General features: G+C 37.3%; 1 protein-coding gene across 2 annotated transcripts in view; it reads right to left on the bottom strand.

The window, feature by feature from the left end:
* The window catches only part of NALCN (sodium leak channel, non-selective), a 380,765-nt gene that overhangs the window by 90,631 nt on the left and 264,104 nt on the right, over window positions 1-26,030 (bottom strand). For both annotated transcript variants that reach the window (XM_064275254.1, XM_064275255.1), the window contains 2 exons: window positions 24,399-24,535; window positions 22,958-23,099 (listed from right to left, as the gene is read on the bottom strand). In XM_064275254.1, coding sequence (XP_064131324.1) covers window positions 22,958-23,099; window positions 24,399-24,535 — 279 coding nt within the window. The remainder of the gene's footprint in view (window positions 1-22,957; window positions 23,100-24,398; window positions 24,536-26,030) is intronic.

Genomic DNA, 26,030 nt, shown 5'->3' with positions numbered 1-26,030 from the left:
GTTTTTAATTCTTTCGGGTATACGTTTAGGTGTGGAATCTCTGGGTCATACAGTAATTCTATGTTTAACTTGTGCACCATTTTAGAATCCCACCAGGAACGCATGAGTGTTCTAATTTCTCTACATTGTCTTCAACACTTGCTACTTTCCAATTTTTTTTTTTTTTTGGTACTAGCCCATTCTACTGTTGTGAAATGGTATATCATTGAGGTTTTGATTTTCATTTCCCTAGTGGCTAATGACATTGAGCATCTTTTTATGTGTTTCTTGGTCATTTGTATATCTTCTTTGTAGAAATGTACATTCAAGTCCTTTATTCATTTTTAAATTGGGTTGTCTTTTTGTTGTTGAGTTGTAGGAGTTCTTTATATATCTGGATGTTAAATCCTTGTAAGATATATGATTTGAAAATATTTTCTCCCATTCTGTAGGCTGTCATTTCATTTTTCTGATTTCTCTGATACATAAAAGGTTTTCATTTTGATGTAGTACAATTGATATATTTTTCTTTTGGTGCTCATGCCTTTGGTGTCTTATCTAAGCACCCACTGCCAAGCCTAAGATCATGAAGATTCATGGTTTTTTCTAAGAGTTTTCTGGTTTTAGCTCTTATATTTAAGACATTAATCCATTTTGACTTAATTTTTTGATACGGCGTGATGTAGGGCTACAACTTCATTCTTTGATATGGAAATCCAGCTGCCCGAGCACCATTTTTTTTTTTTTTAAATTATTGTACTTTAGATGAAAGTTTACGGAACAAACTAGCTTCTCATTAAACAATTGGTACACATATAGTTTTGTGACATTGGTTACCAAACCCATGACATGTCAACACTCTCCCTTCTCGACCTTGGGTTCCCTATTACCAGCTTTCCTGTCCCCTCCTGCCTTCTGGTCCTTCCCCCTGGGCTGGTGTGCCCCTTTAGTCTCCTTTTGTTTTATGGGCCTGTCTAATCTTTGGTTGAAGGGTGAATCTTGGGAGTGACTTAGTTACTGAACTGAAAGGCTGTCTGGGGACCGTACTTTCCGGGTTTCTCCAGTCTCTATCAGGCCAGTAAGTCTGATTTTTTTTGTGTGAGTTAGAATTTTGTTTTACATTTTTCTCCAGCTCTCCTGGGGACCCTCTACTGTGATCCCTGTCAGAACAGTCGGTGGTGGTAGTTGGGCACCTGGTTGTGCTGGACTCAGTCTGGTGGAGGCTGTGGTAGTTGTGGTTGTTTAGTCCTTTGGACTAATCTTTCCTTTATGTCTTTGGTTTTCTCCATTCTCCCCTGCTCCAGAAGGGGTGAGACCAGTGGAGTATCTTAGGTGGCTGCTCACAATCTTTTAAGACCCCAGATGCTACTCACCAAAGTAGAATGCAGAACATTTTCTTTAAAACTATGTTACGGCCATTGAGCTAGATTTTCCTCGAGACCATAGTCCTCACGGCCCTCGGCCCAGTAATTCGGTCCCTCAGGGAGTTTGGATGTGTCTATGGAGCTTCCATGACCTTGCCTTGTACAAGTTGTGCTGGCTTCCCTAGTATTGTGTACTATCTTACCCTTCACCAAAGTTGCTGCTTAGCTATTGTCTGTTTACTGTTTTTTCATTGCTACCCCTCCCCTCCCTTGAACCATCAAAGATTGTTTCTTTTTGTGAGTAAATCTTTTCATGAGTTTTTATAGTAGTGGTCTCATACAATATTTGTTCTTTTGTGATTGACTTATTTCACTGAGCATAATGCCCTCCATATTCATCCAAGTCATGAGATGTTTCGAAGATTTATCATTGTTCTTTATCATTGCAAAGTGCTCTATTGTGTGTTTGTATCATAGTTTGTTTATTCATTCATCTGTTGATGGGCATCTAGGTTGTTTCCATCCTTTGCTATTGTGAACAATGCCTCAATGATCAGGGTGACAGCACCGTATTTTGAAGAGACTATTCTTTCTGCATTGAATGGACTTGGCACCCTCATGAAAAATTGATTGTCCATAAATGTATGGGGTTATTTCTGGGTTCTCCATTCTATTCCAGTGGTCTACATATCTGTTCTTATGCCAGTAGCACATTGTTTTGATTAATGTAGCTTTATGGTAAATTTTGAAATCGAGGAATGCAAGTTCTCCTATGTTGTTTTTGTTTTTCAAGATTGTTTCGACTATTTTACGCCCCCTTGCAATTCCATATGAATTTGAGGGCTAGCTTTTTCATTTTTTTGCCAAAAATGCCCTTGTAATTTTCATAGGGATTGCATTGATTCTGTAGATAACTTTGGGTAGTAGTGGCATCTTAACAGTATAAATTTTCCAATTTTTTTAACACAGGATGCCTTTCCATTTGTTTAGGTTTAATTTCTCTCAGCAATGTTTTGTAGTTTTCAGTGTATAAGTCTTTCACTTGGAATTGTTTTCTTAATTTCCTTTTTGAATTGTTCATTGCTGGTGTCTAGAAACACAATCCATTTTTGTGTGCTGATTTTGTACCCTAAAACTTTGATGAATTGATTTATTAGCTTATAGTTGCTTTCTTGTGGATTCTTTGGGATTTTCTATATATAGGTTCATGTCATCTGCTAAAGAGGAAGAAAATGGAAATCCTCACAACTGGGTCCATACACAACATCATGATAAAGGGTGAAGAAATCGAAGTTGTCAAGGGTTTCGTTCTAATTGGATTAACAATCAACGCCCATGGAAGCAGAATTCAAGAAATCAAATGATGTATCACATTGGGCAAATCTGCTGCAAAAGACCTCTTTAAAATCTTAAAAAAGCAAAAATGTCACTTTGATGAGTAAGGGTGTCCCTGACCCAAGCCATAGTCTTTTCAATTGTCTCATATGTATGTGAAAGTTGGACAATGAAAAGGAAGACTGAAGAAGAATTGACACATTTGAATTGTGGTGTGGGCAAGAATATTGAATATACCATGGACTGCCGGAAGAACTAACAAATCTGTCTTGGAGGAAGCACAGCCACTATGCTCCTTAGAAGCAATGATGGTGAGGCTTTGGCTTGTTAACTTTGGACATGGCATCAAGAGGGATCAGCTGCTGGAGAAAGACATCACACTTGATAAAGTAAAGGGCCAGCAAAAAAGAGGAAGACCTTCAATGAGATGGATTAACACAGTGGCTGAAACAGTGGACTCAAACATGACAATGATTGTGAGGATGGCAAAGGACTGGGCAACATTTCGTTCTGTTATATATAACAGACTCCATGGCACCTAACAACAACAACATCTGCTAATAGAAATAGTCTTAGTTGTTCTTTTACCATCTGGATGCCTTTTATTTATTCACTTTTTCTTGCCTGATTGCTCTGACTAGAATTTCCGGTACAATGTTGAATGTTGTTGTTAGATGCTGTTGAATTGGTTCTGACTCAGAGCAATTCTATGTACAACAAAATGAAACACTGTCTGGTCCTACATCATCCTCACAATTGTTGCTATATCTGAGCCCATTGTTGCAGCCACTGTGTCAATCTATCTTGTTGAGGGACTTCTTCCTTGAGCCTTACCAAGCATGAGGTCCTTCTCCAGGGACTTTTTCCTCCTGATAACATGTCCAGTGTACACGCATAGCAGTGGTAAAAGTAGGCATCCTTGTCTTGTTGCTGATCTTAGGGACTAAGCTTTCAGTCTTTCACCACTAAGTGTGAAGTTAGCTGTGGGTTTCTCATACATGCCCTTTATTATGTTGAGGTGGTTCCCTTATATTCCTAGTTTTCTAAAGTGTTTTTATCATAGAAGGGTGTTGTAATTTGTCAAATATCCTTTCTGCCTCAGTTGTTATGATCACGTGGCTATTTTTAACCCCCCTTTTGTTCTTTTAACGATGAATTTCTTGTTTTACCATCCTTGCCTTCCTGGTCACTTGGTCAAGGTGTATAATCCTTTTAATATGATGCCGGATTTGGTTTGCTAGCACTTTGTTTAAGATTTTTGCATCTGTATTAAGAAGTTTTCTTTTCTTCTGGTATCTTCGTCTGGCTTTTAAAGCAGGGTGATGCTAGAAGAGTTTCAGAAGGATGGCTGTTAATTCTTCTTTCCTTGTGTAGTAGAGTTCACCAGTGGAGCCATCTGGGCTTGAGTTTTTCTTTACTGGGAGATTTTTGATTACTGATTCAATCTCTTTACTTGTCATAGGTCCATTGAGATTTTCTATTTCTTCCTGAGTTAAGTAATTTGTGTTTCTAGGAAATTTTCCATTACATCTAAATTATCTAATTTGTTGGTAGTCGGAATTGACTTGATGGCAACGGGTTTCTTTTTCTTTTTTTAAATAGTTTGTGATATTCTTTTAAAGCCCTTTTATTTCTGTAAAGTTGGCAGTAATGCCCTTTCTTTTATTTCTAATTCTAGTAATTTGTGTCTTATGTCTTTCTTCTTGGGTAAACTAGCTAAAGTTTGTCAATTTTTTCTTTTTTAATTTTTAAAGAAATAATGTTCTGTTAATTGATTCTATGTTTTTTTTCTATGCTCTATTTCATCATCTCCACTCTCATCTTTATTATTTTCTGCCCTCTGCTAGCTTTGGGTTTGGCTGGTTCTTCTTTTCCAGCTTCTCGAGGTATAAAGTTAGGTTATGTATTTGAGATCTTTCTTCTTTTTTAATGTAGGCACTTATGGCTACAAATTTCTTTCGAACACTGATTTTAGTGCACCCATAAGTCTTGTATGTTGTGTTTCTACTTTCATTCATCTCTAAGTATTTTCTAATTTCCTTTGTGATTTCTTTTTTGACCACTGGTTGCTTAACAGTGCGTTGTTTAATTTTCACATATTTGTGAATTTTCTAATTTTCCTTCTGTTATTGATTTCTAGTTTCATTCCATTGTGGCTCAAGAAGATACTTTCTATTATTTTAAGCTTTTAAAATGCATTGAGACTTATTTTATGGCATAATATATGCTCTATAAAGGAGAACGATCCGTGTGCACTGGAGAAGGATGTGTATTCTGTCTGTTAGATCTAGTTGATTTATTGTTGTTAAAGTCTTCTAATTCCTTGTCGATCTACTGTTTAGATGTTCTATCCATTACTGTTTATTTAAGTCTCCAACTATTATCGTATAACATCTATTTCTCCTTTCAATTCTGTCAATGTTTGCTTCATACATTTTGGGGCTCTGTTGTTAGATGCATATATGTTTGTAATTGTTATATCTTCTTGATAAATTAACTCTTTTATCAAAAATATAACATTCGTCTTTGGCAATTGTAACAGCTTTTGATTTAAAGTCTCAATACACTTAGCATCTATTTTATCTGATATTACTATAGTCTTCTCAGCTCCCTTTTGGTTACTATTTACATGAAATCCCCTCTCCATCTTTTCACTTTCAACCTTCGGAGCTAAAGTTAGTTTCTTTGGAGCTAAAGTTAGTTTCTTGTAGACCGTATGTAGTTTGATCATTCTTTTTTTTTTTTTTTTTTAACATTATTCCTACCTCTACCTTTTATTAAAAAGTTTAATTCCTCTACATCTAAATTAATGACTGAAAAAGAAGGACTAACTTCTGCCATTTTGCTATTTGTTTCTGTGTGTCTTCTACCTTTAACCTCCCTCATTTCCTCCATCACTGCCACCTTCTGTGTTTACTTGATTTTTTGGGAGTGAACCGTTTGATTTTTTTCTCATTTCCTTTTGTGTATATTTTTGATTTTTTGACAGTACGGGAATTACATGAACATCCTAAATTTATAACAATTTAGTTTGAATTGATACCCACTTTACTTTAATCGGAAACCCTGGTGGCTTAGTGGTTAAAAGCTACAGCTGCTAAACAAAAAGGCCAGTGGCAGTTTGAATCCACCAGGAGCTCCTTGGAAACTCTATATGGCAGCTCTACTCTGTCCTATAGGGTCACTATGAGTCAGAAATGACTTGATGGCAACAGGTTTGGTTTTTGGTTTGGTTTTACTTTAATATGAAAGAGCATATGAAAGCTCTGTCCTGTTTGTATGTTGTTCTTGTCACAAATTATATCTTTATACATTGTGTGCCCAATAACATAGACTTATAATTTTTTTTATGCCTTCTCAATTGTGTAGGCCATAAAATGTGGTTACAAATAAAAACATACAATAATACTGCATTTTATAACTTCCTATGTAGTTACCTTTATCAATGATCTTTATTTCTTCATATGGTTTCAAGTTACTGTCTAGTGTGCTTTCGTTGCAAAGTGAAGGACTCTTTTTAGCATTTCTTGTAGATCAGATCTAGATGTATTAAAACCCCTCAGCTTTTTATATCTAGGACTATCTTAATTTATACTTTATTTTTGAAGAGCAGCTTTGCAGGAATAGAATTCTTGTTTGAGATTCTTTTTCAGCACTTTAACTATGGCAATGTCATTGCCTACTCTCCCACCCTCCCCATGATTTCTGATGAAAAATTGACTGTTAATCTCATTGAGGGTTCCTTGTATGTGATGAATTGCTTCTCTTTTGCTGCGTTCAGGATGATCTTTTTGCCTTTGGCTTTCAACAGTTTGATTATAATGTCTTGGAGTGGATCTCTTTGAGTTTACCCTACTACAAGTTAGTTGTGCTTCTTGAATGTGTAGATTCATGTCTTTCTTCAAATTTGGAAAGTTTTCACCAGTATTTCTTCAAGTATTCTTTCTGCTCTCCCTTCTCCTTCTGGAACTCCCATGATGTGTATGTTGGTCCACTTGGTAGTGTGCCACAGGACTCTTAGGGTGTCTTCACTTTTCTTCATCATTTTTTCTTTCTGCTCCTCAAATTAGATAATTTCAATTGTCCTATCTTCAAGTTTGCTGATTATTTTTTTCTTTTTGTGCACATCTGCTGTTGACCTCCTCTAGTGAATTTTTTATTTCAGTTATTATACTTTTCAGCTCCAGAATATCTGATTGGTTTCTTTTTATAATTTCTGTCTCTTTATGATATTCTCATTTTGTTCATATATGTGTTTCTGATTTCAACTAGTTCTTTACCCATATTTCCTTTGAATTCTTTGTGTGTATTTAAGACAACTGTTTTAAAATCTTTGTCCATTAAGTCTAATGCTTGGGCTTCCTCAGGGATGGTTTATGTCGCTATATTTTGTTCCTTTGAATGGGTCATTCTTTCCTGTTTCTTTATATGTTTTGTAATTTTTTGTTGAAAAGTGGACACTCTGGGAATCGGATTCTTCCCCTCTTCCAGATTTTGCTTTCTCTCTTTCTTTTTTTCTTTTTTAAATTGTTGAAGGCTGTAGTAGTCTGTGGGTTTAGTGACTTTTCCAAATTATTATTAAAAAATCACATTCCTTTTCATGTGTCATCACTGAAGTCTCTGTTCTGTTAGTGTTTTGACAGAGATTTCCTTTAACACCAGGGGCTAAACCAAAATAAGCCATAAACAAAGAACCAAACACAACTCCCAGTCTTTGCCTACTAACTCTCTGCTGGCACACACCTTCAACACTTAGTCAGGCTGTCACTGAGCCTAGAGATCAGGCCAATGCGAAAGCTTTTCTTGGGTCTTTTCTGAGCATACATTTTGGCCTGTGTATGGCATGGTGTTCAAAATTCTCTCGAATACACAGGTGCTTTTGAATGCCCTAATTTCCAAAGAAATTATCTCTCTGGCTTTTCCTTTCAGTCCTTAGGTGGTCTATTGTACTTCTCAATCTTATTCTTTGGCCCAGGTGATTATGGCTTGGTTATAGTTTTATAGTGTTTTCAAGCAGTGATTTCCACTTTTCCATCTGGAATGACTTTCGAGATAGACAAAACAGATATGAGTACCTTGCATTAGTCCTTAGGTAGCCCCCAGGCAGTTTAAAACTGACAAACAATAAAGCTTCTCTAGTTCCTCTGGAACCAGGGACCAAGGTCCCACAGTGGGAACATGAATGCTATCTTCAAGACTGCCACCAAGACTAGAAGGTGTGGGACATGGACAAGTAAAAGAGTCATAAAACTTTCTGACCATTTTTAAGGTGACTTTTTCTTGATTCAAGGTTTTCTTGGTTGCTGTAAACTTTTAATAGTTTTCCAGAGTTCTGACAAAGTTGGTTCTAACAGAGTCTGCTTGTTTTTGATGTTTCTATGGGACGTCATGAGGTTGTAGCTGTCTACTCCACCATCTTGCTGATGTGACTCCTCCATATTCTTTTTACTAGTTTTTAATATAATTGATTGATTTTACTAAATCTTCTTAAGGTGACCAATTATTATTTTTAAAATGTCATCGTACACGCAAGGAATTAAACATATTTGATGCATTGGCATCCTTTACAATTATTATTGTTATTGTAGGTCAAATTATCCTAACTGTGCTCTGTGGGAACTTTTTCAAGTTAGCTTGTGGGTCCTTTGGATATAACTCTAGTAGTCTTTGGCAAAGCTTTCTTGTTCTCAGGTATGATAAGATGTTCCATGCTTATTTTGCACTCTTCTTGTTCAAAATAAACTATTTTTTCCCCAAAACACAGTTTTGAATGCCCTTGGAAAATAATGTTTCAAGAACATAATATAGACTCCAATGATGTTCATAGCTATTGAGTTTGTCGTTGTTTGCAGGCCTTTGCCTGGACAGAGCTGGAGGTTATTTTTTAAAGATAAAACAGTCCTGAGTTTTTCTTATATTTTCAATTTAAGTTCAGGCCACAAGAATTTTACTTAACCTCTTCTATATGACATCCGTGTCTCCCTTTTTTTTTTTTTTTTCATATCAAGACTTTTGATTACAAAGGACATGGGGAGATGGAATTAGACTATCATCTCATAATTCTCATTAATTTTAGCCCACATTTCACAGATAATTATAGTTTCAGATTAACAATACTTATACCACCAATACAGCTAACACAACTAACACTACCAGTACAACTATTAAATTTAAAAAGTGTTTGTATATATTCTTTTATTCTCTCCGATTTGTATATGTGTACTATATCTATATTATTAGAACAAACAACTATGACATATTATACTCTCCTTTTCCTCATATATTCTTAGTTCTTCATATAATTTTAATGTGCGTGCTCACCATCAGTTGTTATGTTAATGTCTCTCTAATTATTTTGGTTGACCTTAAGGACATAGATGAAGTAAAGCTTTCAGGACCTTCATTTGGTGATGCGGCATGATGCAAAATGAGAAGAAACAGCTGCAAACATCAATTAATAATCAGAATGTGGAACATACAAAGTACGAATTTAGGAAAATTGAAAGTCGTCAAAATTGAAATGGAAAGCATAAAGATTGATATCCTAGTCTTTAGTGAGCTGAAATGAACTGGTATTGGCCATTCTGAATCAGACAATCATATGGTCTACTATGCCAGGAATGTCAAAGCGAAGAGGAATGGAGTCACATTCATCATCAAAAAGAACATTTCAAGCTTTATCCTTAAATACAACACTTTCAGTGATAGGATAATATCCATAAGCTTATAAGGAAGACCAGTTAATATGATTATTATTCAAATTTAGACACCAACCACTAAGGCCAAAGATGAACAAATTGAAGATTTTACCAACTTCTGCAGTCTGAAATTGATCAAGCATGAAATCAAGATTCATTGATGATTACTGGTGATAGGAATGCAAAAGTTGGAAACAAAGAAGATCAGTAGTTGGAAAATATGGCCTTGGTGATAGAAATGACATGGAGACCACACAATCGAATTTTGTAAGATCAACAATTTATTAATTTCAAATACCTTCTTTCAACAACATAAACAGCAACAATACATGTGGATCTCAATACATGTGGATCTCACTGAATGGAATACACAGGAATCAAACCGACTACATCTGGAAAGAAACAATGGAGAAGCTCAATATCATCAGTCAGAACAAGGCCAGGGGCTGACTGTGAAACAGACCATCAATTGCTCGTATGCAAGTTCAAGAAGAAGCTGAAGAAAACTAAAACAAGTTCGCAAGAGCCAAAGTACAACCCTGAGTATATCCTACCTGAATTTAGAGACCATCTCAAGAATAGATTTGATGCACTGAACACTCATGACCGGAGACCAGACGAGTCATAGGATGATATAAAGGACGTCACACACGAAGAAACAAAAAGGTCATTAAAAAGAAAGAAAAGACCAAAATGGACGTCAGAAGAGACTCTGAATCTTGCTCTTGAATGTCGAGGAGCTAAAGCAAAAGAAAGAAATGATGATGTAAAAGAGCTGAACAGAAGATTTCAAAGGGTGGCTCAGGAACAAAGTATTACAATGAAATGTTTAAAGACCTGAAGTTAAAAAACCAAAAGGGAAGAACATGCTCAGGATTTCTCAAGCTGAAAGAACTGAAGAAAAAATTCAAGCCTCAAGTTGCAAAACTGGAGGCAAAAAATTGATGCAGGAAGCCCATCAAAAGCAGATGGAAAGAATACAGAGTCAGTGTACCAAAAATAATTGTTGATGTTCAACCATTTCAGGAGGTAGCATAGGATCAAGAACTAAAGATACTGAAGGAAGAAGTCCAACCTGCACTGAAGGCATTGGTGAAAAACAAGGCTCCAGGAAGTGACAGAATACCAACTGAGATGTTTCAAAAAATGAATGCAATGCTGGAAGTGCTCACATGTCTATGTCAAGAAATTTGGAAGACAGCTCCCTAGCCAACAAGCTGGAAGAGATCCATATATGTGTCTGTCCCAAAGAAAGGTAATCCAATGAAATGTGGAATTATCAAACAATGTTATTAATATCACATGAAAGTAAAATTATGCTAAAGATATTTCAAAAATGGTTATAGCAGTACATCGACAGGGAACTGCCAGGAGATCAAGCCGGATTCAGAAGAGGACAAGGAAGGACAGGTATAATTGCTGATGTCAGATGGATCTTTGCTGAAAGCAGAGAATGCCAGAAAGATGTCCACCTGTGTTTTACTGACAATGCAATGGCATTAGACTGTGTGGATCACAATAAATTATGCACAACATTGCAAAGAATGGGAATTCTAGAACACTTAAATGTGTTCACGAGGAACCTGTGCATAGACTAAGAGGCAGTATTTGAACAGAACAAAGGGATATGGGATGAGTTAAAATCAGGGAAGGTGTGCATCAGAGTTGTATCCTTTAACCATACTTATTTAATCTCTACAGTGAGCAAATAATCTGAGAAGCTGGACTGTATGAAGAACTTGGCATCGGGATTGGAGGACGACTTATTAACAACCTGTTACATGCAGATGACACAACTATGCTTGCTGAAAGTGAAGAGGACTTGAAGCACTTGTTGAAGAAGATCAAAGGCTACAGAGAACAAAAATCCTCACAAATGGACCAATAAGTAACATCATGATAAACAGAGAAAAGATTGAAGTTATCAAGAATTTCATTTTACTTGGATCCACAATCAACACCCATGGAAGCAGCAGCCAAGAAATCAAAGGAGGTGTTGCATTGGGCGAATCTACTACAAAAGACCTCTTTAAAGTGTTAAAAAGCTAAGATGTCACTTTGAGGACTAAGATGAGCCTGTCTGAAGCTATAGTATTTTCATTTGCCTCATATGCATGCAAAAGCTGAACCATTTATAAGGAAGACTGAAGAAGAATTGATGTCTTTGCATTATGATGTTGGTGGACTGCCAGAATAACGAGGATGGCAAGACTTTGTCTCATGTGCTTTGGACATGTTATCAGGAGAGACCAGTCTCTGGAGAAGGATATCATGCTTGGCACAGCAGAGCGTCAGCGAAAAAGACGAAGACCCTGAAGGAGATGAGCTGACACAGTGGCTGCAACAATGGGCTCAAACATAGCAACAACAGCGAGGATGCTGCAGAATTGGGCAATATTTCTTTTTTGGTGTACATGAAGTCGCTGTGAGTCAGAACTAACCAGAAGGTACCTAACAACAACAACAACCTGAGAGTAATCACAGATCTACTGGGTGATATCAGATTCCTTTGGAATGCTGCAGTGTGCTTAGACCTAAGAAACCATGACTTCACCCTAGCGATCCCTTCAGAAATTGTAAGCATCAATATTTATTTGAAAAAGGAAACTGCAAATATTCCACAAACTTTTTGGATTTGGAGTGTTAGCCATAAATTTGTTTCCAACTGAGAAAAAGTTTGAGAGACACTATTTTTCTTTTATCATTTTGAAAACATTAAAGGATTAATAATAAATGGAAAAGTGGTTATAAAAGTATGACCGTAGACTACAAAACCATGGTCTGATGAGCAGGGCTTGATGAATGTCATTTGTGCTGGAAAGGTGTAGTGTAATTAGTGTAATGAGACACTTTATTGAATAAGTCTCCCACATAAAATATAGCAATTGGAAATATGCAATTACTCAAAATTACATAGGTTGAATTTAATACCTCATTGGGCTGTATTTGAACTTTTCATGGACCCGTGAACTGAAAATTAATCCCAAAGTACATATGACAAATTATACGTATGGAAAGATGTTTTTATAAAATAAACTTTTAATGGAGTTGACAATATGCTGGGAAAGAGAGAATTTAAAAAGAAAAAAATTTATAAAGGTGATTACAGTAGGTGGCATGGAGATTAAAATGGTCATATGATGATGTATACACAGGTGAATACCATTGTAATATGTTATGAAGCTTTGAAACGTGCTTTAGAATGCAAATTTAGTGAACAGGGAGTTTTAGATGGGTCAAGATTTTTTAAGTTATTATAAAATTATAAAATCTGAGCCTTGAAAATATACCACATATAAAAGTTAAAATATGCATGTAAATATGTATGCCTACACACACACACACACACACACACACACACCCCCCAAATCTTTATACTTCCTTTGGGCTGTCAGGTATCGAGCTCTGTAAGTGTTTTATCCTTCCTGTGAACTCCAGTTGATTCTAAGCTTCATACAATAAGGACCATATCTTCCTTGCCAGCTACATTTTCCTTCATTGTCTAGCATTGTGCATAGCTGGTGCTTGAAATAGATTCAAGAATGAATGAATTTGATTATATTAAAGAATGTCTTCCTTTTCTGGTCTACATTCTTATGTGACTAATCTTTGAAATAACAAATGTAAATCAAGTCAAACTTGATAAAGAGAGAAAGCTCGTAAAATTGGAAACTAAATGATTAGAAGCTTGTTGTAAGGTGCCATCGAGTCGGTTCCGACTCATAGCAACCCTATGTACGACAGAAGGAAACACTGCCCAGTTCTGTACCATCCTTACAATTGCTGCTACGCTTGAGCCCATTGTTGCAGCCACTGTGTCAATCCATCTCCTTGAGGGTCTTCCTCTTTTTTTTCCACTGACTCTCTACTTTACCAAGCACGATGTCTTTCTCTAGGGACTAGTCCCTCCTAATAACATGTCCAAAGTCCATAAGACAAAGTCTCGCCATCCTTGCTACTAAGGAGCATTCTGATTGTACTTCTTCCAAGACAGATTTGTTTGTTCTCTTGGCAGTCCATGGTATATTAAATATTCTTCGTCAACACCATAATTCAAAGGCATCAATTCTTCTTCAGTCTTCCTTATCCATTGCCCAGCTTTCGCATGCACGTGACAATGACTGAAAATACTATGGCTTGGGTCAGGCGCATTGTAGGCCTCAAAGTGACATCCTTGCTTTTTAACACTTTAGAAAGGTCTTTTGCAGCAGATTTGCCCAGTGCAATACCTCATCTGATTTCTTGACTGCTGCTTCCGTGGAAACTTAATTATAAACTTATTTGACTGGATGTTTTGCACTTGAATTTATAACAGTGCTTTAGTTGCTACAGCAATATCCCAGAGTCACTATAGATCTGGTCAGTTCTCTAACACCTTACACCTCACTCAGACGAGCATAACGATAATTGATGATACAAAGGGTGTGGGAAGAGCAGCATCTCCAATTACTAAAAGCAATCAGATATGTGTAATACACAGTGCTTATTGGTAAGAAACTATAAAAATATGCTAGGCATATTTTGGAGCCCCGGTTGTGCAGTGGTTAAGAGCTCAACTGCTTATCAAAATGTCAGCAGCTCGAATTCCCCAGATGCTCCTTGGGAACCCTATGGGGCAGTTCTACTCTGTCGTATAGGGTTGCTATAGGTTCGCTATGAGTCCAAATCGACTCAATAGCAGTGGGTTTGGTTTTTCTGGTTAGGCATATTTTAATTATAGAAGTAAAAGTCCAAATGACTTTATGGATATAGCTCATATAAACAAAAAGACCAAGATTTCAAATTGCATTGTCAGATGCTGCAGAGATAAAAAAGATGAATGGGTTTATGATTCTGGAGAAAATGCCAGGTGTTTCTAATCATGCCGGTGTTTGTGAATTTAAAATACACAGCGCTCCAGTAATACAAGGGAAGAGCCCCCGGACTCTAATTATGATTTAATTACATTTGACCTTCAGGTCCAAACAACAAAAATATCATCATCAACAACTGCAACACTTAGAGACTGGCGTAGCACTTCATGGAAAATAACTAAATTCAGAAGAAAAGGATGTTTAAAAAGAAAAAACAAAAGATAAACTGCAAAGACAGGATTAGCGGTGACCTCAGCTCTCTGGTATCTGTTTGGGAGACAGTACAGAAAACTCTTGATTAAAAGCTTTCCATATTACCTATAAAAGCTTCTTAGTCTTAGAATGATTTACTTTTGACCCCCAATAGACTTACAACCGGGGAATGCAAAAAAAAAAAAAAAAAAATCATATAATCCCCAGCTAAAAATGATTACACAATTAAATATTCTGCAAAAATTATCATTGATAGGGAATTCCTACTCTTACGTCAGTTGAAGGCTGGAAAATCTGCTTTTCGCCCAGCGTACAGCGCACTGTATGTATATATAATACGTATATAAAAAAAAAAGGACCCGATAAATAAATAATCATTGAAGGAAAGAATGTACATTGAAATGCAACCATATTGCATTCTAAGATAAACACACTGGGAAAATAAAAATAAAAAAAAGTTTTGGATATTTTTGCTTCCTCTTCATTATTATGAATAAATGGGCACTCAATTATCTACTAAAGAACCTTTAAGTGAAACAAAGAAATACGTAGGATTGTTAACATATGGTGAGTCCTGGTGGGACAGTGGTTAAGAGCTCAGCTGCTAATCAAAAGGTCAGCAGTTTGATCCACCAGCAGCTCGATCTACCAGCAGCTCCTTGGAAACCCTAAGGGGCACTATGAGTTGGAACTGACTTGACAGAAACGGGTGTGGTTTTTGGGTTTGGGTTTGGTTGTATTTGGTGTGCCGAACACCACTTCTTTCTTCCTCTTGACCATGCCACTTTGTATCTCATGGTTATGTGGTACCTGTTACCGCCGAGTCAATTCCGACTCCTAGCCACCAGATAGGAGAGAGTAGAACAGCTCCAAAGGTTTCCAAAGCTGTAATCTTTGTGGGAACAGATCACCAGGCCTTTTGTCCGAGGAGCGGCTGGTAGGTTTGAACCGGCAACCCCTCAGTTAATAATCAGTCTCTTAATCACTGCATCACGAGGGTTCCTTGGTTATGTGGCAGTATTCTATAATTTCCTAGGGAGATGTCTTGAATGGTATTGTAGAGTTGCTAAGCTATTATTATTTTTTTTTTTTTAAAAAAAAAACAACTTTCAGAAGCCCAAAAGCCCTAAAGATGAAAACAAGCTATTCTCTCTCTCTGTTTCTTTCCAGTGAGTAAACGTTCCTCCTGGAAATTATACATCGAGCTGGGTAACTTGCTGTGTGTGTTACTAGAACAAATCATCGAAGACGCTGCAATTATATAGAATATAAGAAAATGCTGTACTGTAATCAACAAGACTTTGTGAAAAGTCAGTCTTTCCAGGACAATTTAATTTATTTCTGTGAGGACCTAAGACACTGAATAGGGAAAGAGGGTAGCAAATGAAATATTGTCATCAAAGACCTGACTCAAAAAAAAAAAAAAATCAGACTCATATACAATAAGGAAAAAAATAATTAAAATGTGCTCATCTAGCTTGCTATATCTGAAGGTTATTTTATTTCGGTAAAATCCATTTGTCTTGAATGATGGATATAATTCTATTTGCTAAGTTTGATTCCATGACATGGTTTAATAACAGTAACCTTTCTTATCTGGTATTCTAGGCATAAATCATATGTCATGCAAGGTGTGATGCTAGATTTTTAACATACACTGTATCATTTAATTCTCATAACAAGTCTTGAAAACAAGAATGTTATCTGCTTTGCAGATGAGGATTGGAACCTACATCCATCTTATTTAAAAACCCTTTGCTCTTGAGTCAATTTTGACTCATTGCCACCCTACAGTACAGAATAGAACTGCCCCATAGGGTTTCCAAGGAGCAGCTGGTGGATTCGAAGTGCTGACCTTTTGGTTAGCAGCCGAGCTCTTAACCACTGCACCACCAGGGTTCCTCTTCTCAAGCAGTTACACCAAGCAGGTTATGCTGGTTAGCTTTCTGTGCCTTTTCATATACTGTCCTCTGCCTGGAGGAACTTGCTCCTGTATCTGTCAAAGGTCCTTCTCCTGAAAGGTGAACTGAGACATCCTTGCCTCTTGATTCCTGTAATATATTTTACATTCATCCGTTTTCATGTGTTTCTCCTCACTAACCTATGAGCTTCTTGGTCATTGTTGAATTCCCCTGGCCCAGACGAGGGCCAGATGAATAACAGGCACTGCATAGATGCTTATTGAATGATGGACTGAATGTTGAATACTTATGGAAGGAAAAGTGTTAACAAAATGGAATAATTACATTTATCGCTTTCCTCCTTGTTTTGTATACAAAAAAATTTTTTTTTTTTTTTTTTAAGCTAGCTGTTAATTGTGAAGACTTTTGAAAGGAACTTGCTGTATGCTTAGCAGAAAGGAGGCAGACAAGGGAGAGAAGAGATATTACCCTATTTTCCAAGAAATATTCACTGCTCTTTACCAGTTATGGGGTCTGAGTCCTTCATCAAGTGATATGATGAATGTGTGTGAAGAAGAAGGGCAAGGAGACCTTCTCTGGCAGGTCCAGGGAGAGAAGTGGGTGACTGGGATGGCCCTCTTCCCTCTATCAAACTCAGGTTGATGTAGCTCGGTGAGGGTCAGTCACATTTCCCTGACACTTTTGGGTTCTCACCCCGGAAATGGCACACCACCAAAGCCAACCCAAAACTCGTTGCTGTCAAGTCGATTCTGACTCATAGTTACCCTATGAGACTGAGTAGAACTGCTCCATAGAGCTTCCAAGAAGCAGACTGCCATGTCTTTCTCCTGTGGAATGGCTGGTGGGTTCAAACCCCTGACCTTTTTGTTAGCAGCCAGGCCTTAACCACTGTACCACCAGGACTCCTCAGTCCAACAAAGACAGCAGGGCAGAAAGGTCATGAAGGTCAGGCTAAAAAGCAATGAGAGTCCCCAGACTCAACAATGGTGGAAATCTTGCCCTTGAGATGACTCACTTCTGAAGACCGAGTGGGTGATTATATTACCAGGGCTACTAGAAAACCAAGTTCACTTCTCAGTTTATAATGAGACCTCTGCTGAGGGAACCTATTGTCTCTAAAATATGGAGAAAAAATACGAATTGAAAAACCATTACCTGATTTCCTTTTCTTGGAAACTAGAAAAACTCCTCTTCAGAAATGAAGGTTTATCTTTTTTTAATGAAGGAGAAAAGTTGCCCACAGATGTGTGAGTGTGGGAGGAGAAAGGAATGTGGGAATGGTCACTTGAGGATCTCATTTCTATCAAGTCTGGAAGGGCAGCCATTCATCCCAAGGTGTAGGAAGGTAATCACTGTTTCCTGTCTTTTTCCTTAGGATCTGGGCAGACCACAAGAATGGTTTAAAGATTTTACATTTTTGTTCGTCTCTTGTTTACTGGGAGAAACACAGGCAGCTTAAAAATATGTGATAAAGGTAATCGAACAGGGCTGTTTTTAAGAACAAGGTCTCTGCAAAGGCAAGTTGCCATGGGAATTATTTGAGATTATTCAAAGCTGGGGTAATTAATCTGAGAAAATCTTGCCCAGCACATGCTCTTGGGCTTTCTGCAATGCTTAATCAAAAACAAAAAACCCACCAAACCCGTTGCCGTTGAGTCAATTCCAACTCACAGTGACCCTATAGGACAGAGTAGAACTGACCCATAGAGTCTCCAAAGAGTGCTTGGTAGATTCAAACTGCCAACCTTTTGGTTAGAAGCTGTAGCACTTAACCAGTACGCCACCAGGGTTTCCAATCAAAAACCATTCCCACCTTTTTGTTGTTGTTGTCTGCTTTTTTTTTTTTTTTTTTCTTCTTAGCTTGTAATCTTCAGGTTTCTGAGGACTAACTGTTCTCCCTGACAAGAGAAAATTGATTCCCCTTAAGCAGTGGAAGTTAGAAGTTTCTCCTCAGAGGTGACACTTGAGGGAAAAGTTTGTTCACTTTGTAAGAATCACCAATAAGTCAGCCTCTTATTTTCTTTTTTATTTCAGACCACACTTTAAGGAAAAACAGCCTCAACTTACATTGCATAGTGATGGGATAGGTTTTTCATGTAGAGCAAAGGACCTTGAACTGGGTGGTGCGGTGGGTAACAGCTTGGCTGCTCACCAAAATTTCGGCAGTTCAAATCCACCAGGTGCTCCTTAGAAACCATATGGGGCAGTTCTACTCTGTCCTATAAGGTCACTATGAGTTGGAATCAGCTTGATTGTAATTTTTTTGTTTGTTTGGTTTGGCATTTCCAAAGGCAATTGAGATTTTAATGAAAATTTCTAGTCATCACTGAAAAATATAAGGGGAAGAAACAGTGGCCTGGTCTATGTTCAAAGTTGTTGCTATGTGTTTATGTAGTTTTGTTTTTAAGAGGCTTTGTTGTTGTTGTTAGGTGCTGTCAAGTCCATTTTGACTCATAGAGACCTGTTTCTTAATAAAAATGCAAGGGCTTGCCAAATTTAAAATACGAATACCAGTCTGCTTTCTCTTCAATTTCTGCGTCTTTTAAATTCCCATCACTGTAATTCATTTAATGGTATTTTCTGTTCCATGTTTCTCTGGCCCAATGGCACTCAACAAGGAAGACAAATTCTAAGTATTTATGAAGAACACTAATCAGAGCTGAAGCTGAAAACAGTGGATGCTGAAGGAAATTGTTAAGTCTATGTTTCTGACAACCTAATAAAGTCAGAACTTTAAGAGTGGATGACACCATGGATAAAGTCTTCTATAGGGTATCTGCAATCTCATAACTCTGTTGATGAGATAAAGAGAAAAATGTTCTCTATCTTTCACTTTTCAAATTGGAGCATTTACCCAGATAACGAATGCCGTAGTAGGATAAACAATATTCCAACTGCAGCTTATCTACATTACCGGTCAAGTGCATTTATGGATGGGAGTCCTTGGGTGGTGCGTATCATTAGCGTGCTTGGCTGCTAACCAAAAGGTTGGAGGACTGTGTCCACTCAGAGGTGCCTCTGAAGAGAGTTCTGAGGATTTACTTCCAAAACCTCAACCACAGGAAACCCTATGGAGCACAGTTCTACTCTGACACACATGTGGTTGCCATGAGGCAGAATCGACTTAACGGCAACTAGTAGGTTTATGTGGGATGAAGGGCAACCTAACCATCATTTATAGTTTTCTTTATATATGATCATGCATTGTGTATTTCAATCAGCTGATGTTATGGACTGGGGACTGCCTCTGGTCTTCAAACAATTCTAGTCTTTTTTGGAGAAGTGACTTGGATGCCACCGAGAAGCAATGTCTTTGCAGTTTAATCTGTCTCTGAAGATTATGATAGAGGCTCTAGTGTAAGGGTACAGAATAAAACTATAATTTTTATTTTACTTTTAGTTACTTAAAAGTGCTAAATGGGAATGTGAAAGAATATAAGGCCACTGAAGAAATCAGAAGCATCATTTTAGCGTCTGTGAACCTAATCCAACAAAGAGATCTCTTAGGGAGGGATGGTGATAGTGCCCAGAGCTATCTCGAGTTCTCCGTAGACTATCCTTCCTACATGTCCCAAGGATCCTTTTTATCACTTTCCAGGAAAGCGAGAAATGTCACATTTCCTTTTAGAGAGAAAAATAAATTTTCATGAACTAAGATTTCAGTTTTGTGTTATTGGTGATAATATTTTTAATGATTTTAAAAAGAATATGTGTTTTGCCCCTTTAGGCACAAAATTATATCAGCTCTTGGTATTCTTCCTGGAGATAGGTCACAATGATAGGCCCCACTGGAGGCTCATTCCACACTTCTGGCTTGAAGTCTGCTTTTGAAATACATTTTCTTTTAAAAAATCTGCTTTCTAGTATATAAAATGCAATTTCAGCCTGATTGGCTGAAACCAAGTCATCTTTTCCTCAACCTGATTTTCCACTGATATGTGGATTTTTGCTTCCCTGCTTGGTAAACATACTGAGCAAAATAGAAATGTGGAGAAGAAAACCAAAAACCAAACCCATTGCTGTTGAGTTGATTCTGACTCATATTGACCCTACAGGATGGAGTAGAACTGCCCCAAAGGGTTTCCAAGGAGCACATGATGGATTCAAACTGCTGACCTTTTGGTTAGCAACTGAACTCTTAACCACCTCGGCCACCAGGTTTTGAGGTGATAAATTTAATAATTAAAAAAAAAAAAAAGCACTTAGAGTTAAGCATATGGCGCACGTGCACACACACACACACACAGCTTCGTTGTTTTTCACTGAACTTCTAAAAGATGCATTGAAACAAAGGATGATCTTGGATGAGATCAAATCAGTGGCCTGGAAGACCAAGTGGAAAAACTCTCTCAAAGCACAGAACACAAATAGAGAGGTGAAGATAAAGCAGAAGAACATGGAGTAGACGGTGAACTAATAAACAACAGGTAAGTGAAAAATTCTCTTACCAAATATCTTAGTCTTTAGAATGTAAAAACACCTCAGTTTAGGCGGTTTCAGTGAGAAAAGACATACACTCAGGTACATTCTGGCAAAGTTCCTGACCTCCAAGGATACATAGAAAAGTCTGTACAAACTTTTCAAAAGAAACCATCAAATCAACCAATCAACCATCAAACAAAAACCTATTAAATTTCCAATGGGAAAAAAAAATGACACTGGCATCAGACTTCTCATCTACAATCTCAGACGCTATAAGGTAAAGGGATAACATCTATAAACTACTAAAAGAAAATAAATGAATGGAAATCACTGAAAAAGAAGAGACATACTGCAAAGGAAGTCATAATAGTAATCTAGAACGAGGGTGTCCAAGCATAGAATCTAGGAATTGAGGGAGAGGTCAAGTGTTTCGTTAGAGGAGGAGTCAGGGGAAAAGAAGGAAGAAAGGAGAAAGGCAAAGGTACTCTAAACGTCTAATCTTCGTAGGGTGGTTGGCTGGAATGAGGGACAGTAGAGAATCCCAGTGGATGAAAGATTTGTTATTGTATTGCCATATTATAATAGAAAGTAGGTATTTGATTACAAGCAGTGAAATAGGATGACAATGATTTAAGGGAAAAATATACTAGGGCTTCCTAAAGTGACATGTTTGTAAGTAAATGTTTTCGTAATCTCTAATGTTCAATCTCTGTTACAAATTGTCAGTCTTTCATCTTCTAACTGATTATACTATTGAACTGATATATATATATGTACATATAGTGTAGTATAACATAGTATAGTAATATAATATACCCATTGTCGTAGAGTCGATTCTGACTCATAGAGACCCTGTAGGACGGAGTAGAACTGCCCATAGGGTTTTCAAGCAGTGGCCGGTGGATTTGAACTGTCAGCCTTTTGGTTAGCAGTTGAACTCTTAACCACTGTGCCACCAGGGATCTGAATATAATATAGATAGCATAATATACACAATATACTGTATAAATATTGTTGTTACTTGCCGCTGAGTTGATTACGACTTACAGTGACCCCATGTGTGCAGAGTAGAACTCCGTAGGGTTCTCAAGGCTGTGGCCTTTCAGAAGCAGAAGACCAGGCCTGTCTCGTGAGGAGAAGAGCCACTGGGCGAGTTCAAAGTTACTAGTTGCGTTCTTAACTGCGTTTGCCACAGTTTCCCAAATATATATGACATATGTCATGTATATGTACTTTTTGCACCTAAACAGTTTTACCTTTTACATCTTATTTTACAAATAGATAAATAGTAAATGTTTCATTTCTTTAAGCTGCTCCTTGGAAACTCTACGGGGCAGTTCTACTCTGTCCTATAGAGTTGCTAGGAGTTGTAAGCGACTCGGTGGCAATGGGGTTTTTGTTTTTTTTTTTTGGCTTTACCTGCATGTGGTTCCCTATTGATACTTTCCTGTGGAATCTGCGGAAAAGAAATTCAGTATCTACTTTTCAAAATATAACGAATAGGTAAAACAGATCATGAATAAAATAGTGTGCCTAGAAACCCTGGTGGCGTAGTGGCTACGTGCTGTGGCTGCTAACCAAAAGGCTGGCATTTCGAATCCACCAGGCGCTCCTTGGAAACTCTATGGGGCAGTTCTACTCTGTCCTATACGGTCACTATGAGTTGGAATAGACTCAACCGCAATGGGTTTGGTTTTTTTCTTTTCACCTAGAGGTAGAGGTAATTCCTGCCACATAGTAAGTACTCAATAAATGGCCGTTGCTATTACTGATTCTAAAGAAACCTTCCCTGGTTATTCCCCATGATGTAAAAACTGGACATAAACATGGTTACTTGCTGAAGGCAGTTAGAGGCCATCATTAAACCTGGATCCTGCCTCAGAGCTCCAAGCTTTTATTATGCATATCAGAAAATGCAGGTCTGGGGACTCTGTGCATTCAAAGTCACATGGGCAGGCAGGCTTTTAGAAATAGAAAATTGAAATTCATAAATTAAAAATGTTATGATAGATCATGAAAGGCTGAACGATTTCTTCTACCAATGAAATTGTTGTCTCTATTATTTTCCCGAGACATCAGATTCCAGGATCTTACATGGTGAGGTGGTTCTTTTCTCTAACACAGAGGCTACGACAATAGTACATTTGGTTATTGGAGACAGTGGTTCTTACTTTTTGATCAATGTATTTGTTGTCTTCAATGGCAGACCTCTTGGAGTGATCGCAGGACGAGGAGGAGGCTGAAGGGAGGCTTCTTAAGAGGCAGCAAGTGTCCTGTTGCTGGCGGTCAATAAACTGCTTCATAAAACTCTCCCTTTGCAAATGAAGTATACACACGTCAAGTATTATTAATGAAATGGAGCAAGGGATGGCATTTTGCAATGACGCATTGGCTTGAGCTAAGATAAAGCAGTGACAGAAGGTCATAGAAAACAAGGCATGTAATACAAAGCATGGTGTTTAGATTTAATTACTCAAATATTTAATTTAAGGAAAGCTTCCTGAATCTTCAGTGACTCTTGCTTAAAAAAGAAAGTAATGTCCTTGAAATAAATTTGAAGCAATAACATTTAATTATTTATGGTATTTTTAAAATCCTATTGTTGTAAATAAGAATAAACTTTTTTTTCTTTCTTTCTAAGAATTGGGAGAATTATCTGATCTCTCTGACCGTTCCTTTATCGTAAGAATGCCTGAGAGATAATTTTACATTTAAAGACTCAAAAGAACTCAAAAGAAATTTACTTTATCTGATCTCCAAAGTATGATGAGAATTCAAATAACATCTCTTCAAATAGCCACTAATCCTGAATCAATTTATGGCTCTTTTATACCTCACATTTCAGGTTTTAAATTTCATTTCTTTAAAATCAGAAATGCAAATATAGTTCATTTGAATTTTAAATATTATGGCACCACACCAGTCTCATCTTTTATAATCCCTCATGGATTTTTTTTTTAAAACTAGTCAAGTAAACATTTCATATAATTCCAAATCTATTTGTAATTGAGCTATAATTAGATGAATTTCTTTTGTAATTTCTTCTCATTACAAAAAAGTAGATATTAAAAAAAAGTATGCATTTACTGGAGGTGAAAAATTAGTAGGAATGGAAAATGCCACGGTTCTTAAAAAAATTGCAAGACGAATGACAATGTACACAGACATGTATTCTAAACAAACGCTGTAGTGGTACCAGACCTGGCCTGAGATTGAGAGTTTCTCAATCTGTTTGAAAATAGAGGACCACACAGGTAATTTTATCCACTTCTGGTTAAGGGTCAAGGGCTGGTGTCTGTCTACCATCCCTGCAATATCGAGTACCTTCTGCAGTTACCCAGGAGGTCAGATCCTCTTGGGGCCACTGCAGGGAGAAGCAGTGAGAAGCAGCCTTCTTTCCTAGGCTGCTACAGTTGTAAAGTGAATTTTCTCTGAACATATTGCTTAAAGGAATCAATGGTTTTTCAAAGAGAGGTAGAGAGAACATAAATATGGACAATAACGTAACAATAGAAAAAAATACATATGTGTTGGAAATAAGGGCTGGATCGGATCAAAGATGAATCTTTTACAATGTATTTGATAAGTACAATTGGAGATATCTTTTAATACCTGATTTTAGGAACTGTAAAATCTGAAGGAAGCTTTGAGATTTTCACCATTTGCGGTCTGTTTGGGAATTTTTCAAAGATTCGCAGGCGCAAAGGGAGTTTTTCCTTGGTGTCTGCATTTGCTTCACTTTGCTTTAACTAAAGAAAAAATAGAAGAAGAAAAAAAAGAGAAAAGGGGACCTATAGTACTGTAAGAAGTAGGAAATGAAGTTTTTAGAATCTGAGAAACAATGAGTAATTACATAAGAAAACAGAAGATGGCAGCAAAGACCTGCCAAGTGTAGTTCTCTGGCTTGTCATCTATTGCTTTAAGTGTGCTAAAACTTCGTGATGTAGTAACACCAAAACAAAATATAACGAAACACTAAATCAAAAAGAAACAGAAGTAGATGTCATTTTATTCCCAAATATAAGACTCTTTTACCGTCCCATACATTATTTTTTCATTGTTTACTTATTTATTATCACCAAAATATTTAAACAGTAAACTTTGTTTTTACAAATACACATATTAAAATTAGATATCAGAAGCGTAAAAAATAAATGAAAACATGAACTACAGAATCAAGTTCTGTGCTAGTGTTTGAAAAGGCAGAACGTACTAAGAAAACTGGTCATTTAGTTTAACAGAGATTTAAAACAAAACTCAAAATAGAAACAATGTATTTGGTACAGAAAACAAAATGTTTCTGTGTAGTTGTAAAGATGCTTGGCAATTAATACATGCCATATAAAAAAAAAATTTTATAAGATATCTTCGTGAGGAAGGGGAAGCACTGTTTGCTTGCTTTATTTATTTATGTGTTAATTTATTTATATAACGTTCTTTCTATCTTTCTACAATATGGGACTCAGGGGAGCTGGGGTTCAACACCATAAACCTGAACTAATGCTGAGCTAAGAGCCTAGAAGAATTCTAACCTTTCCAATGTGGTATGGGGCTTCTACACTTTCTCACATTCACTTCTTGCCCCTTTCAGTGCTGTCTTCTCTTGAGGCTCCCTTCCTTACCTCTATTTACCACTCATGTCTTCCCTCAGGAGCTCTGGTGGTGTAGTGGTTAAGAGCTTGGCTGGTAACCAAAAGGTTGGCAGTTCTAATCCACCAGCTGCACCTTGGAAACCCTACAGGGCAGTTCTACCCTGTCCTACGGGGTCACTATGAGTCAGAATCTACTTGACAAAATGGGTTTGTTTTTTGGTATCTTCTCTCAGGCTTCTTCACGTCCTCACTGTAGCCTGTCCTGGCTTCCCAAACTGCATCTTGTAACACTGATACCATTCAAAGAGTATCTTTAACTTAGGCAGCCTTTGTAGAGGGCTAGTGAGGCATGTTTCAAAAAATATCAGCTTATTATCCCTTTGTTCCCCCACGTGTCTGTCAGTTTGTAGTACTGTGGGGGCTTGTGTGTTGCTGTGATGCTGGAAGCTATGCCACCGGTATTCAGATACCAGCAGGGTCACCCATGGAGAACAGGTTTCAGCTGAGCTTCCAGACTAAGACAGACTAGGAAGAAGGACCTGGCAGCCTACTTCTGAAAAGCATTAGCCAGTGAAAACCTTATGAATAGCAGCAGAACGTTGTCTGATATAGTGCTGGAAGATGAGCTCCCTAGGTTGGAAGGCACTCAAAA

The sequence above is a fragment of the Loxodonta africana genome, chromosome 23, assembly GCF_030014295.1.
Source record: "Loxodonta africana isolate mLoxAfr1 chromosome 23, mLoxAfr1.hap2, whole genome shotgun sequence".
In the NCBI taxonomy this organism is placed as follows: domain Eukaryota; kingdom Metazoa; phylum Chordata; class Mammalia; order Proboscidea; family Elephantidae; genus Loxodonta; species Loxodonta africana.
This window is presented reverse-complemented; position numbering and strand designations above follow the sequence as displayed.